Source organism: Myotis lucifugus, unplaced genomic scaffold (assembly GCF_000147115.1).
Source record: "Myotis lucifugus unplaced genomic scaffold, Myoluc2.0 scaffold_68, whole genome shotgun sequence".
Taxonomy (NCBI): Eukaryota; Metazoa; Chordata; class Mammalia; order Chiroptera; family Vespertilionidae; genus Myotis; species Myotis lucifugus.
The window spans coordinates 2,253,077-2,269,909 of record NW_005871116.1 but is presented as its reverse complement, the minus strand read 5'-3'; the positions used below and the strand labels follow the sequence as shown (position 1 = coordinate 2,269,909).

The following is a 16,833-nucleotide window of genomic DNA, read 5'->3' as shown; positions in this document are numbered from 1 at the left end:
AATAAAAAGCTTTTGCACAGCAAAAGAAACCATCAACAAAACAACAAGAAAGCCCACTACATGGGAGAACATATTTGCCAACATTATATCTGACAAGGGCCTAATCTCCAACATTTATAGGGAACTCATACAACTTAACAAAAGGAAGATAAACAATCCAATCAAAAAATGGGCAAAGGACCTAAATAGACACCTTTTAAAAGAGGACATTCAGAAAGCCAAGAGACATATGAAAACATGCTCAAAGTCGCTAATCATCCGAGAGATGCAAATCAAAACAACAATGAGGTACCATCTCACACCTGTCAGACTGGCTATCATCAACAAATCAACAAACGACAAGTGCTGGAGAGGATGTGGAGAAAAAGGAACACTTGTGCACTGCTGGTGGGAATGCAGACTGGTGCAGCCACTATGGAAGACAGTATGGAGTTTCCTCAAAAAACTGGAAATGGAACTCCCATTTGACCCTGTGATCCCACTTCTAGGAATATATATCCCAAGAAACCAGAAACACCAATCAGAAAGGATATATGCACCCCTATGTTCATAGCAGCACAATTCACCATAGCTAAGATCTGGAAACAGCCTAAGTGCCCATCAGTAGATGAATGGATTAGAAAACTGTGGTACATCTACACGATGGAATACTATGCTGCTGTAAAAAAGAAGGAACTCTTACCATTTGCAACAGCATGGATGGAACTGGAGAGCATTATGCTAAGTGAAATAAGCCAGTCAATGAAGGAAAAATACCACATGATCTCACTCATTCATGGATAATAGAGTCCATTATAAACTTTTGAACAATAATAGATACAGAGGCAGAGTTGCCTGGAACAGACTGTTAAACTATAGCAGGAAGGCCAGGGAGGGTGGGGGGGCAGGAGGGGGGGGTAAGAGATCAACCAAAGGATTTGTATGCATGCATATAAGCATAACCAATGGACATAAGACACTGGGGGGTAGGGGAGGCCAGGGGATTGTCAAGGGCGGGGGAAAAAAAAGGAGACATATGTAATACTCTTTGTAATAATTTAAGCAATAAAAAAAATTATTAAAAAAAAAGAAATGGACAGATTTTAGCTCTTACTATAAAATTCATTTTGGTCCTTATAAACTGTATGAAGTAGGAAGAAAATTGGTTTCTCCATTTTAAAAGTTAATGAACCAAGGCTTTTAAAAGGTTATGATTTGTCCAAGGCTCTAATTCTAGTGCTCTTTGTACAATTTATATTGGGCTTAATGAAGAATTTTCAAAAGTTAGTACAATAGAAGTCAGAGAATGCTAAATTTTATGGTTGGTGGAGGGTATCTATTTGACAACTGATCTCTAAACAACACAGGTTTGAATTGTGTGGGTCCACATGTATGCAAATTTTTTTTTCAATGACCAGTGCAATCAATTGACCCACACAGTTCAAACTCGCGTTTTTCAAGGGTTAACTCTGTGATTGGGAATCTACATATTGGAGAGAAGACTATAGTTACATGCCAATTTTAGACTGCAAGGGAGTTGGTACTCCAAATCCCCACTTTGTTCTAAGGTCAAATGCATATTATATCATAATATATCATATACTGTTATGTTATATATACTGCATATTGTATATTCTATACCATTACTCTAACACACTGAATTCTCTTATTCTAGAAAGAGCTTGAAACAGGTATTAAAATAATGAATACCTACTTGATATTACACTATACCACAATATATTATACTATACATATATACCATAATATATTATACTATATAATATTAACTTGTTACTATAGTAGTATACTAACTAATAGTATACGAGGTTATACTATGCTATACAGGCAGTCCTCGGGTTACGTCGGACTCGATGTACCTTGTTTCATGGTTACGTCGCCATCTCCCATTTACAGTATTTATATAAAAAAAAAGTACCATCATTTTGATGTATGTACATATGTGCTTTGTGTTTTTCTATTTACTTACCACAAGTAAAGGTCAGGAATTGTTAACTTTCTTTTAATTTTGTTTTGCTGTTTCACTTCATTACTGCTGTGTATGTGCTCCATGTGAGTAATGTAGGTGCTTACACTGGGTGGCCAGATTATTATGACCACCTGACGTTTGTAGGCAAATTAGCTATAATTTCGCGCTGAAGTTGCTAGAGGGCCAGACCATTATAAATATGGAAGCAGGTTGTTTACCACGACAGTAGAAGTGATTTTTTTCTGAAGATATGGGTAAACAACGCGATTTAACAGCCTTTGAACGTGGGATATATATATAGTATGTAGGTGGGTTCCAACTTACGGTGAAAATCGTGTTACGTCGCGCCGTAGGAACGGATCTCTGACGTAACCCGAGGACCTCTGTACTGTACTGTACTATACTGTACTATAATATCAAGTAGGGATTTATTATCTTAATATCTGTATGAGGGTCTTGTAGGGTAGGGTTTTCATAACTTTTTTTTTAGAAAAGGGAATTCAGTATGTTAGAGTAATGACTAGTTCTTCATAAATAGGTTCGCTCAGAATTATTTGCTATCTCCTCACCCCTCAATCATGTATATTTCAACAGATAGGAAAACTTTATAGAAGCTATGTCCTCAGGCTGGCTTGAGATATGGAATGGAAAGGAGAGAACACCATTAGCAAACTTTAATACATTTAATTTTTATGAAAAGATATTTCTACGTAATAAATCTCTTTAAATTAATATTGTCAATTATCTACTAAGCAAATTTTGGACCAAAAAAATTTTGTGAATGGAAATCATGGACAAAAAACTTTAAAAGAGTAATCTAAAATCACACTCAACAACAGCTAGGTATATATTAAGCCAACTTCTGTACTAAAATATTCTCCAAACACTTCCTAAAGATATCACTGCTGATAAAGTCTTTACAAAACTAAAAGCTTGAGTTTTTCAGAAAAATATTTTATAAAACTAATCAAATGAACCAAAATAAATTTCCATTACAGTATTATTAAAGATTCTGAATATTACAATCCTACATACTTTACCAAAAATTCCTCAACTTAGGAATTCATAAACTATGCGAAAAAGTCACTCAAAAACAGTACTTTCAAATTTACAGAAGGTTAGAGTCCAAAACATAATCCAACTAGACTATTCAGTGCTACATAAAAAGCAACTAGCTAATGTATTTCAGTGATCAACATTTGATAATAACTGCCATAAATGAGGTGAAATAAGTGTCCTTAATGACTACAATCATTAGCTAATCAAAGCACTACAATTTAAAGGCTATAATCTCAAATAACAGGTGGTATGGCGTATTTTTTTAAAGCAAGTGATGGAAAACTAGTTATTAGAAGGACGAACAAAATAATTTCCTTGGATATTAAGTTATGCTATTTTGAGACACTCTGGAATGTAAAAAATCAAACTGTTAACGTGTATAATTACTGATACTAAGCTGTTAACACTTTTAAAACATGTTAGTCGATGATCATGACGGTCTTAAAGATCTCATAACTTTATTTAATTTAGAGATATATTGTACATTAGGGTATATTAGGATAATATTCGTAGCAAAATATTTTAATAATATATTATTTTTGCATTCAACATATTTTAATAGACAAGTATTTTTTTAAATGTTAAAGTTTTTACAAAGGTTATGTTGGTTCTCTATCCCCATTCCTCCGATTTGGCAAGGAAGAAACTAGGTGATGGTGACAGACTGGGAAGATGACAGAAGCAAGAGAACGGAACTATTACTGAGCCAATCTTGTAACAGTTATAGAGCAAAATAAAGGTAAAGGGTAAATTAAAATGACATGAATATGATTAGGTCTCCCTCTGAATCTTAATAAAAACTAGGTAGTTGACAGAGTGAAAGAGTCATTACAAAGTTTAGGGAATAGAAAGCTGAAAATTAAGTATATCTCAAACTAGGTTCTACTGACAGGAACAAAGGACAGAAACACAATTTTAATTTACAAACAAAAACCTTTTCAGAACATGGTGGCAATACAGTCTCTATTCATTAAGTAGGCACTTAATATGCTCTTATTATATACAATGTATTATGCTAGGTACTAAGGATATACACATATCCCTACAGAAATCAAAACAAATGTAACAATATCACTTTACATTTAATAAGTTCACACAAAAGACAAAATAAGTAATCTATACCAGGAGTCATAAATCTATATCGCTACCATTCAAAATTTACCGGTGAAGCATATTCAACAAATTTCAAGTTACTCTAAAGAATGAGTATTTTAAATATGCACATCAGATAAAATACTTTAAGGATGAAATTTTATGGCTCTTCTTAAAAAAATCCACACAACCTACTAAAAACTTTGACTTAGGAATTAACCACAAAAGTATTCCAGCAATATTCAGCCTAATTCCTTTACCTAGAAAAACAGCAATGTCAAAATGGATGATTTTCTGTGACTCTCCAAAGTAAATCCCAAGTAAAACGTATTACAAAGGGTCAGTAATCTACAACTATGCATGTAATTTTTAAAAATCCATATGTATAACACTGACATGCTAACTTAGCAGAAATCTAAGATAAAACCAAAATTAATTCATTACTAAAAAATAATAGATATGAATTTTAAGGTATAAGTAAAGCAAAAATTATCTATATAGGATCTTGAAATGAACCTAAGCACTGAAATCAGAGTTTTGATAAAAGGTCCACTTATAATTGCAGATAGATTAATATATGTGTTTATATACACATACACTGAGTGGCCAGATTATTATGACCACCTGACGTTTGTAGACAAATTAGCTATAATTTTGCGATGTAGTAGCTAGAGGGCCAGACCATTATAAATAGGGAAGCAGGTTGTTTACCATGACAGAAGTGATTTTTTCCTGAAGATATGGGTAAACAACGCGATTTAACAGCCTTTGAACGTGGGAGATATATATATATATTTACACATACACATACATACATACATACACACACACATACATACATATGCACATACATACATATGCACACACATTACTAACAGGCAGACAGACGCACCTAGATAGCCTACTCACTCATCAAAAGAACATATCTAGTATATATATTTGTGTTAAAAGTACATTTAGGAGAAACAAGGATTGGTACTAAAAAGATCACATTCACAGGCAATGAAATTACATGTAAAAACCACACGAAATAACAAGAGTTACTAACGAGGAGATATATTAATTTGTTGATGTTCAGTTGCAAAGATTCATTGTTAAAACAGAGCTTAGAAAGCAAGGCTAGCATAAGATGACAGATGGCAGGAGAGAAAAAGATGGTCGAGACCAAGGTTGACATAAGGGTACCACTTTCCATCTGATCTTTCTAAAATTGCTTTAAGTATACTCTTTACTACATATACATATATACCACTCCCAAACTTTCAGTCAGAATTTAAGATGCACTCTTAGAAAATAAAAACAATTAATTAAAGCTGAAATGTTAATTATTTTTGTAGGTCTGATTGCCATAATTTTAAATCTGAAAGTTTTGCCCTGGCCAGTGTGGCTCAGTTGGTTGGAGCATTGTCTTATGCACAGAAGAGTAAGGGTTCAATTCCCTGTCAGGGCACATACCCAGGTTGGGGCACATACGAACAGCAACTGTTTCTCTCTCTCTCTCTCTCTCCCCCCGCCCTCTCTCTCTAAAAATTAATAAAAACATATCCTCAAGTGAGGATTAAAAAAGAAATCTGAAAATTTCACTAAAATACAAATATTGGTGATTCAAAAGCAATCTTTTTCATTTTTGAAAGAAAAAAACAAATAAATTAACAGTGAAAAGTAAATGTTTAATGAAGACCAAGTAAGAATAAAAATAGATTAGTCATAACAAGTAACTTTTTAAGAGTTCTTAGTAATAACACTATGTTTTAATAAGCTTTTTAAGATAGACAAGGCACAACAGCATTTTACAAAAATAACCATTACAACTTCTATATCTCCTAATACACAACTCTCTGATGATGTAAATGTCCTCTATCTGCATTAATAAGGTACCCTCTTGCCACATGTGGCTATTAAGGATGTGAATTTTAAATTTTATTTAGTTTAAACTAATTTCAATTTAAATAGCCTAATGAAACAGGTGACTACCATAAAGGATAGCATAATTCCATTCATGTTTGTTTATAACTATAAATCTAAGTTTTTATTTAATGAACTTTTCAAAGAATTAGAACTTAAAAATCAAATAAATGTTCTCCTTTATTGCCTTAAGAACTATACTGATATTGCATGGGCTAAATATTAGGTCTTGCCACACTGCAGCATCTATCTCTCTATCAATCTATCAATCTACCTAACTACCTACCTACCTACCTATAAAGTAGTATACAAAAAAAAAAAAAGAAAAAAACTATACTTTCTGTACAAACTGCTACTCTTTTCAGCACTTAAGACCCCCCATTTCTCCCCACCCTCACTCCTGGAAAAAATACAACTTACTCAAGTATATGGAGAATTTAACTCAGCAACCATACAAAACGGAAAGCAAAACACCTCACAAACTAATTATTTAACCCAATTTGAGGTACATATCATTCCCTCTTACTTTTCCATAGGAAAGAGCTAAACTATATATTTTTTAAATAAAACATTTGTCACTGGCCATCTTTCCTGCAAAAAAAACCCCCCCAAAAAACAACAAAAAAAAACTTTTATATAACTAAACTATAAAAATTCAAACTATTCATCAATAATCAATAATTAACTCAGAGAAAAGTCTGTAAGAAAACAGTACTGAAACACTGTACAGTCTTTAAACATTTATAACATTGATTTTTGTATACTGTACAGTTCAATTGAGATGTTAGAAATTAAAATTCAATTTATTACCTCATTATAGAATGAAATATCTCTACAGTTAACTTGTTAGAAAGTTGTTAAATACATCCATTCTAATAATTCACTTGACTCACAGGCAACTTTCAAAAATACCTAAAATAACTAAATAGCAAAAAAACTTATCACTGTGTACCAACTAGTAAAAATTATAACTACGGTAAGTAGTTCAATTAAGACTGGGAGATAAAGAATTTTCATTGAGAATTTTTTTATCTATATTACCAAAAAAAAAAAATTCACTATTATTTTGCATCAATGTTATATTTTCATGTAGTGGTGTTTCAATTTTGGTAAATTTCCATTTTTTTAATCTAATATGCAAAGAAAAACTGATTAGAATACAAATGATATCAGTATAATTATTCTTACCTTTATTTGACTTTGATGGTTTATTCTTGATGGGTTTAAGGGAACTTCGTGATTTGTCCTCTCTATCTTTAATAAGTTTCTGAACATCATCCAAAGACAGTTTTTGCAGGACAACTACAGGCTTAGCTCCTTTATTTAGATCTTCAACTAATCCCATTTTTTCTACTTTGTCTTTCTGTTCTCCTTTCATTTCCATTTTCTTTGTCTCCTGAGTAATATTGCCATCTTTATCCCTCTTGATTTTTGGAATGACAAAATTCTTCAATGCACCAGACCTGCCACCCAACAAGTAACTTGGAAATTCTGCCTTATTATCAGTGTGTGCTTTATTACTGTCTACTTTACTCTTGTTACCCTCTGTCCTTTTGTCATCTTTACTATTTGGTGATTTGAAACCAGGCTTATCGGGTCTTGATTTATTAGAATCTCCTTGTTTAACACGAGGACTGTCAGGCCTTGATTTTTGCTCTCCAGAAGATGGTCTTTCCCTCGAGTCCCCTGATTCATGTCTGTTTTTTCTTTCTAGTTTATCAGGTTTTGAACCATCAGATTTAGTGCCATGTTCATTTCTACTGGAGGATCTCAATGTTTCTGGTCTTCGAACTCTAGACTGATCCCCCCGATGTCGGTCTGATTCACTCCTGTCATCTGATTTTTGTTTACTATCATGGTCACGTCTTAGTGATTCAGAAATGGATCGTCCATCAGGTCTTTGCTTTAAGGCTTCAGCTCGTTCTGATTTTAACCGAGGTGAATCAGATTTAATATCCTGTTTATGTTTAGACACTTCAGGCTTTTTCTCTGTTGATGGCTTTCCAGAATCCCTCCTATTTTCATGCCTATGTTTTGGTGTATCAGGCCGACCTTCACTTTTTTGCTTTGGAGTTTCAGGCCGCCCATCACCCTTTTGTTTTGGGGTTTCAGGACGCCCATCACTCTTTTGTTTTGGAGTTTCAGGTCGGCTTTCACTCTTTTGCTTTGGGGTTTCAGGTCTTGACTTTGTTGTTTCTGATCTGCCATTATTTTGTTTGTTGTCATTTGGTTTTGTGTCAGATAGTCTACTTTCATTCTGTTTAGGCTCGGTTGTGGTGCTCTCATTTTGTTTGGATTCCGTATTTCTGCTCTCATTCTTTTTAGGTTCTTCTGTTTGTGTCTCTATTTTCATTTCTAACTTACTTTCGCTTGATTTTGTCTCCACCAATCTATTTTCATTTGGTTTAGCTTCGGCCAATCCACTTTCATTTTGTTTTAATTCACTCTTTGAAAGCTCAGGATCAGACTTTTTTTTAGGAGTCTCAGGATGGTTTTCTGGCATAGATTTAAGATTTCCAATAATATCTTCTTGAAGAACAGAAATAGGTGTATCATTACATTGCTTGATTTCTTCAGGCTTTTTTATGGAGTCTGAATCCTGAGTTACAGAAGCCTGAGAGTCCACTCTTCCTGCCTGATGAAGATCAATGCTAACCATTAATGCTGGCCTTGACCCATTTCCCGTAGAACCCGTCTCCTGAGAAGCTGGTCTATTACCTCCTGTAGCACCCCCAGCCTCCTGTGGGTAAGAATCTTGTTTTCTTTTTTTCAAAGGCTTATCTGAAATTTAAAGATAAATATTCAATATCAGTAATAGACATATATTCTTATCTTATTAAAAAAACCATATGAACTTTGGCTATTTTTTAAAGTCATCATGTTTTTAAAAAATGTGATGAATGCAAATATCAATATGCATATATAAAATAGTAGGCACAAATGATATATTTTTAAACCAAGTTTTGAGGAAATATTCATGCTTGCTATATCTCAATAAATGTTAGTGACTATAGCAAAAAAAAAATTTAATAGCATACTTGTTGAGTATATAAGTAAACCTAACAATATAAAATAAATGGAACTTAAAATACATTAAATACAAACATATTTTTGTTTGTATATGATAAAGATAAACCACATTCCTTATATATGAATAAGGCAACCAGTTATAAATCATGTATTCTCATTTTAACCATTAACCCAAAACTACAGAGACGTAAATCTGCCAACATATTAAAAAGAAAATGTGAACTTTACAATATGTAGGAAAGTATGGAAAAGAATAAAGCCCAAAAGAAAATAGAAACCATGCCACTGTAAAAAACAAATGAGGAGAGTATAAAAAAAAATTAATAGTTCATTAACCTTTGATCCAGGATTCAAATTCTTCAAGGTGTCAACAGCACAAATGGAATTTAAAAGCTAATACACAGAAGTATATTTAAAATAAGGTAGCATTTAAGTATAAAAATGAAAGCATTTTAGATAAATCCTGCCATCAGCAACTTCCACTGAGGAAAAATGGCTGGGCTCTTCAATGTAAATTTCTAGGAGTCTATATCTTGGCAGCAGTAAGAAATTATTTACAGTATTCTGAAATGTAAAGACAAAAATACAAACAAACACAAATCCACCACCACAGTAAAATGTCAAGGAAATTTTAACAACTTTGTATTTCTGTGCATGATTAAACCTTAAGAGGCTGCTAAGTCATTTTCTATAAATTAAATCTCTAATTAGTTCTTGGGAATAGTTATATTATAGCACCTTGAGGTTGTCTTGCTATACTATTTACTTGCTGAATTGCCTGGCTCTGTTTTAAGATATTTTAAATCATTTTTACAGGAGAACTTCTAGATTCTCTTATATATTCATTAATATGATATAATATCATTTAAGCAAAACAGTATGACAAGGATAAAGTCAAACTGGACACTAAAAAACAGCCCCTTATCATTAGGGAATTAAGTTCTGAAAAAAATTTTTAATGGTAATACTGCTTTTATACACCAAAGTTCCATCATTTTGTTTTCAAAGTTAGAAGAAATTCATCCAGTTTAAATCTAATCAAATACCAGTAAAATTTACTTCAGATATTTGTTAATTTTGTAGAACAAAGTCATTTTGCTTTTTCAGTTATTCAGAAGTCAAATCTACCATCACATATACTCCATTTGCAAAACTACATACGATAATAATAATAATGATAATAATAATAACGTATATTATCATTAGACTGTCTTCCCTAGTTAATCTGGTAAAACTTATATGAAGCTTTTTGCATCAATAACTAAAAACAACAACATTCAGAATAATTAATTTATATTTACAGAATTTTATAGGATGCTTTATCACATTATACTTAATCCTTAAATGTTTATAATAGGAATCTAGAAATTTAAATTTAAATCTAGTATAATCTAAATTTTTTTATTTTTCAAAAAATATGCTTTGTGAAAGTTCTTAAAACTATGACATAGATCTCAGGCATCTGAAGATTTCTCTTAAGAAATCTTTGGCTCATGCTTTTATTAACATGAGCAATCTGTCTTTCAGAAAAACATTAAAATATCTTGAAGGCTAAATTTTAAAGAATTACAAAATACTAAAGCATTTATAGATCATTAACCTATTTAGCAAATAGTTTAATTTCAACGAAGTTACCGTGTTTGATTTAGTTATCTTAAACTATAGATGTTGTAATTATTTATAATAAAAATCATGAAAGCATTTGCATAAGAGTAATATATTAGGATTGGGAAAGCTCTGATAATTTACTGCACTATGCATAAAATATTGCTAAATAGAAAGTTTTAATTTTTCAACTATTGAACAGTATGTCACCTCTTCTGTAAAACTGTGAAAAATTCCATTACTGCTGCAAGGATTCTTGGACACGTTAAGAACATGCAGGTTCTGATTCAATTGATCTAATTCAGTTCCAACATGAACTTGTTCCTGTAAAGTGGCTCTGAATCTGCATAGGTCACTTTTGTCATTACTCTTCATTACATCATAACCTTCATCTAGTGATGGAAAACCATCTCTATGAAGAATAATTTTAATATTTGGGACACTGTTTATCTTTAAGTCCTGTTTAGCATTGGGAACCATAAGATTAGCTATCAGAATGTATATAATCCTGAAGAAAATGCTTAAACCAACATCACTTGTCATCAGATGCTAATATTCTGAAAATAAGATCCAGATTATTATGCTTATAAGAAACAAAGTATAACACTTGCTTAAATCTACTGCATGTGATAACTAAAAACACTTAAGTTAGGAATCACAACAATTATACACATAGTAGCCCATTATGAAAAATGAAAACATGCACCCCTAAACCACAGTACAATTAACAGTGGTTAATTGCCCTATTCATATTCAAAATCCCAGTCTCTTATTTCAAATGACAGTAGGTAGTAATTTACTTCTTATGAGGGTCACAGTGCAAGAATATTGTAATATGATAAAAAAAAATTAGTATAGCTAGGCCATTCCTTATACTTGCTAACATGGAAAGTGGACCTTGGGAAAAGATGAAATTAGGCAAAGATAAACAAAGAAACCCCTCTTTGACAAAAGAAAGCAGGAATTTTCAGCACATGAAGGAGATATTAATGTCTACGGTAGGTTATTCCAGAAGCAAAGATGAATAGTCTTTAAAATTTAATTTATGTAATTACAAATGTTAACATATGAGTAGAAGATTGAGAAAAGGGTCCTTTAAGAATACTATAAAATATTAACTTACAGAGAGTTAACCTATCAGTGTATATAAGACTATCCATATGAGAGAACAGGACAAAGGGAAATAAATATCCAGCAGCCAGAAAAGTGTCTCTTATGTGTGGAACAGAAGACATGTGTGGTATTAGGTTCTACCACATACTAGGTGAATATTTCTTCAGAGTACTTTATTCCTCTTCTCAAATTTCACAAGTATCAAATCATATTTCTAATATTACAAGATACAGATTTTTATATTTCTGGTCTATTGAAGTGAATGCATCTCTCGTAACAAATGAATATAATAGAAACAAGTTCAGAACCTAACGTAGAGCTCTCAGTAGACCAAAGTAGTTTTTTTCTTTTTGCTCCTTACCACCACCAATACAATAGTTATAAAAAAGTTCTCAATGTCCAACTTTAGAATATAGTAAATAGCAATTTTATGATTTAGTCCTATAATGTAGTGGTTACTAGTGATAAATTCATTTCAAGAAGTATTTCATCTCTCAAGGGCTGACTAAAACCAACCACTTCAGAAAATTTTGCTTTTATTTATGATCTCATTTGCAATTGTGGAGCAACATACCAAACATTTAATTTTCCAAAATCTCAAGATAACTTGCTTATATATAAAACACTATCCCATCACACAACGCAGAAACTGAATACAAAATGACATGGTTCAAATCATAGGTGCTAGGTAGTACCTAAATTCCAAAGGTTTTCAAATAAAGCCAAGAAATAATGAGAACATGGCTTTCAGAAAGCAAGTTAGAAATGTCAGCACTAATATGAGGTCATCAAAATCAGCATAACCAATTTCGGAAAACATACATATTAAATTCATCTAAAGCAAATTAAAAATCAGATAGCTCTAATAAACATTTTTGCTTTAATCCTATAACACCAGATACCTCTGTAACTCAACTTACAGAGCTCAAAATTCTAAGTCAACTCTGCTCCTTTAACTTTTCAATTATATTTGCTATAAGTTAATCAGATATTTAAAAGTAAAATACAGCCCTAGCAGGCTTGGCTCAGTGGAAAGGGCGTCAGCCTGAGGACTGAAGGGTCCCAGGTTCGGTTCTGACCAAAGGCACATGCCTGGGTTGCTGGCTCGATCCCCAGTGTGGGGCGTGCAGGAGGCAGCCGATCAATGATTCTCTCTCATCGTTGATGTTTCTATCTCTCTCTCCTTCTCCCTTCCTCTCTGAAATCAATAAAGAAATATAAAAAAAAAACTAAAATACATATTATAAAAGTTTTTGAAAGAACAGTATGCTGTTTATTGCTTTTGTTATTCTCTCCCTAAGATAAGTTAATGGTCTAAAATAAGTTTGCTAAAAGTCAATTAGCCCTATTTACTCTCCATAGCTTCATTCAAATTTTATATGTAAAAACTTTGGCTTCAACAAATAGGATACAATAAAAGTTCATGAAAGGTAAAACACAGCAACCAGAAGTTCACCATTTCCTGTTTTTGTTCCTACGAACAATTTTAAAAAATCATTTGAAAAATTATACTCAATTTTCCAAAAATACCCATTAAATAAAATGTTGTACAAAAGAATTCAGTCCTCAAGAATTAATAATTAATTCTTGGTCAAGAAATTACAATTTTGTTTTCTGAAAAACTATCATAGAATTCAGGACTTTGGACTATGTTGATATTATCAAGAGAAGCTAAATACTACTACTCTCTTCATTTGGCATGCATATACTTTTATAAGAGGCTACAGGAGATATATTTTGGAACCCCCATAGTATATTTATTTCCTGAACCCCATACCACTAAGCAAAGGGGAAGTACAAGCAAACACTTTTATTTCATCTTTAACATTAATGATTTACTATTTTTAAAAAAAATCATTCCAGTTCCCTAGTCAATAAAATGAAAATTTCTAGCAATCTCTTGCACTGACTCCTGTGATTTCTATATTTAGAAAACATTATAATACAACAGTTAATACAGTTTATTTTTGCAATAAAATTTTAAAAAGCCATCATGATAGGAAATATAATACAAATCTTCAGTATGTTTCTTAGTATAGGAACACAATTATCTAGAAATAATCCTGTCACATATGAACAAAATCATATCTAAAAATGAGTTCTCCTCAACATTGTTTTATTTTATAATTACTGAGAAAATATAATCTTATCTATCTAGAATATCTATCTATATAAAACCCTAATATGCAAATAGACCAAATGGCAGAATGACCGGTTGCTATGACGTGCACTGACCACCAGGGGGCAGATGCTCAACGCAGAAGCTGACCCCAGCCCGCAGGCCCCGACCAGCAGTGGTGGTGGTGGGAGGCAGGGCCAGTGAGCAGGCACCGCCAGACCAGCCAAGGTGGGTGGGAGTGTGGGCCCCTGATTGCCCCACCAGTCAAACCGCAGAGGGAGTTGACTGGCAGTGGGGGGGGGGGGGGGGGGCTGGTGAGTGCACGGTGCCAGGCCAAGGCAGGTGCGAGTGGGGGCCCTGATCACCCCGCTGGTCATCCCACAGACTGGCCCTGATCGCCTGGGGACCCTACCCATGCATGAATTTCATGCACTGGGCCTCTAGTTTAACTATAAAAGTAAATCATAAAGTATGCTTTGGTTTGGATAATCAGGTATTTATATGCTGACCTGTAAAGACAGTAAGTACATAAATTTTATTACTAACTTCTGTCTCTTAAAATAATCAAGAACTTAATAGGGAGCTTTCATTTGATTACAATTATTTAGTAAGCAGTAAAAAAAAGTCCACAAACTCATAGAACATGTGTCTTGAAACTCCATCCTAATATACTAGTCAGACAAAAGGGAACACTTATCTGTAATTACAAACAAAAGATCTTTGATCCTGAAGGTTTCTTATTTAATATTAACTTAAAATTCTTTTCATAATTTTTATTAGAAAAAAGTCACACAATGAAGAGATGGTAGAAAAACCACGTAAAACATCTAATCTATAACAATAAAAGCGTAATATGCTAATTAGACCAGACAGCCAAATGACCTTACAGACGACCTTCTGGATGAAGCCGGGGCTGCGAGGGCCAAGGCAAGCCACTGCGGCTTCGAGGGCTGAGCCCCTGGCATGAATTTTGTGCATCGGGACTCTAGTTGTATAATAAGCATACATACAAACTTTTCTTAAGTAACTGATTCAAAATAATTCTATAGCAGTTAACCTTGTTTTAGCAAATAAAAAAAGGTGCAAATACAAAACTATATTAACCTAACTTGTGAACAATGCATGAGATATAAAAATGCTTTAGTAGACAAGCACCAATAAAATCACTTGGTACATAATAGGTGATGGATCTGTATTATATAATTACCAAATCTCAGTTGTTTCAGATAAAAATGAAATTAAGAAGTTAATTTGAGGTACGAGCATTAGTAATAAAAATATAGTAGAAGAGGGAAACAAAGAATTATAAAATATAATGAGGAAAGTAAGAGTAACTTAAAAATACTTTTTTGACATTATATTTGCCCAGAGTAAGAAGTGGTAGTAATGAGTTTATTTTACCTTTATCTTGAACTTCTTTTGAAAAGCGCTCCCTTTCAATAGCTGATTCTCTCTCTATTCGCTCAATTTCAGCCCATGCATCCAATTCCACTTCATCGTATATAGGTCCCTGTTGTGATACCTGTTGCTGATTCTGTACCACAGAAGTCTGGGGCTGTTTGGTAGCAACTGAAGTGTTCTGTTGTAAAACAGGCACTTGATTTGCTGGAAGGAATGCTGTTTGTTCTTGCTGCGACAAACACTGAGCAGCATTTAGTGGGCGGTTTACATCCTGTGGAGTAATGGGTGTTTTTGAAGTCTGTCCTGGGTACTGCACATTAAAAGGAATATCATTTTCTGAAACATTGCTATTTTCCATACCAGAAAGCATATCCTCTTGCTGATCCATGTCTGAAGACCTTACACGAGAAAGTCTTAATGTAAGTTTAGTAGAGTCCTTGGATGGAGAACTAATGATATCATACATTGCAGCTTTCTCATTCTGGTCTTTTTCATCCTTGCCTAATTTCATTTTCTTTTGCTTCTTTTGTTTTCTTTCTGGAGAATCTAGCAAGATATCTGGTGGAACATCTCGAGGTGATGAACAAGGTAGAGGCTGAGATTGTAGGATTAATGGTGGTCTTGACCCTAGAAAAACATTTCAACATGCAGGAATGAATAGTTATGATAATTTTACATTTTCTTATATTGTGATAGAAATAATCTATAATAAAAGCATAATATGCTAATTAGACCCGACAGCCAAACGACCTTCCGGACGAAGCTGGGGCCGCAAGGGCCGAGCCCCTTGCACGAATTTCGTGCTTCAGGCCTCTAGTAAATTATGAGTGATGCTAGAAAAAATATTAGGAAATTATCTAATCCAAGCTACTTATTTACTAAATACAAAAAGAAAGCTTAAAGACTTGTCCCACTATGGTCTGTTAGCTTGCTGGGAGATGATCCAGGTTTCAATCCAAGTATGGTTATCATTTTCCATACCAGTATTATTTCTAATTTTGTGCCAGTAAAATATAAATACTTAGCTTGAAAATGACAAATGAGTTCCTTGTTTCTAAAGACAATATAACACAAATATTCTGGTCTGATAATCTTTATTATTCCACTGATCATCTAGAAAAAATGGACATATCTGAAGTAAAAGTAAGTTTGTCAAATTAAAAATTAATCCTACTGACTACAGTCAATTGAATACTTACTTGCATAAGAAAATTAAGTGGGGAAAATTATAATTAGTCTTCATTAACTTCACAAACTGTTGGTAAAGTATCAATTCATGCTTTTATGTGGTCTTCTCTATGCCTCTCCACTTAACATCATTCTCTCTTTAGCTTATTAGAAAACTATGCAAGTTTAACAAATTTCAAGGCTCAATAAAAATATCTTCAGTCCAGATACCATTAAATTAACAAATGCTATATAAGAGGTTTTAAAATGCTAATCAAATGCAAAACTTTTAGTTAACTAGCTGATGAGGGAAAATAACATCGTTATACTTGAGAAATGAAAGCATAATTATATCTGAATAATGTATACAATATAT

The 16,833-nt window shown here is 33.0% G+C and overlaps 1 protein-coding gene across 6 annotated transcripts in view; it reads right to left on the bottom strand.

The window, feature by feature from the left end:
- NIPBL (NIPBL, cohesin loading factor) overlaps positions 1–16,833 on the bottom strand; it is a 123,259-nt gene that overhangs the window by 83,251 nt on the left and 23,175 nt on the right. For 5 of the 6 annotated variants that reach the window (XM_023755012.1, XM_023755008.1, XM_023755010.1 and 2 more), the window contains 2 exons: positions 15,291–15,917; positions 7,211–8,803 (listed from right to left, as the gene is read on the bottom strand). In XM_023755012.1, coding sequence (XP_023610780.1) covers positions 7,211–8,803; positions 15,291–15,917 — 2,220 coding nt within the window. The remainder of the gene's footprint in view (positions 1–7,210; positions 8,804–15,290; positions 15,918–16,833) is intronic. The other variant, XM_023755013.1, reaches the window with a different exon arrangement.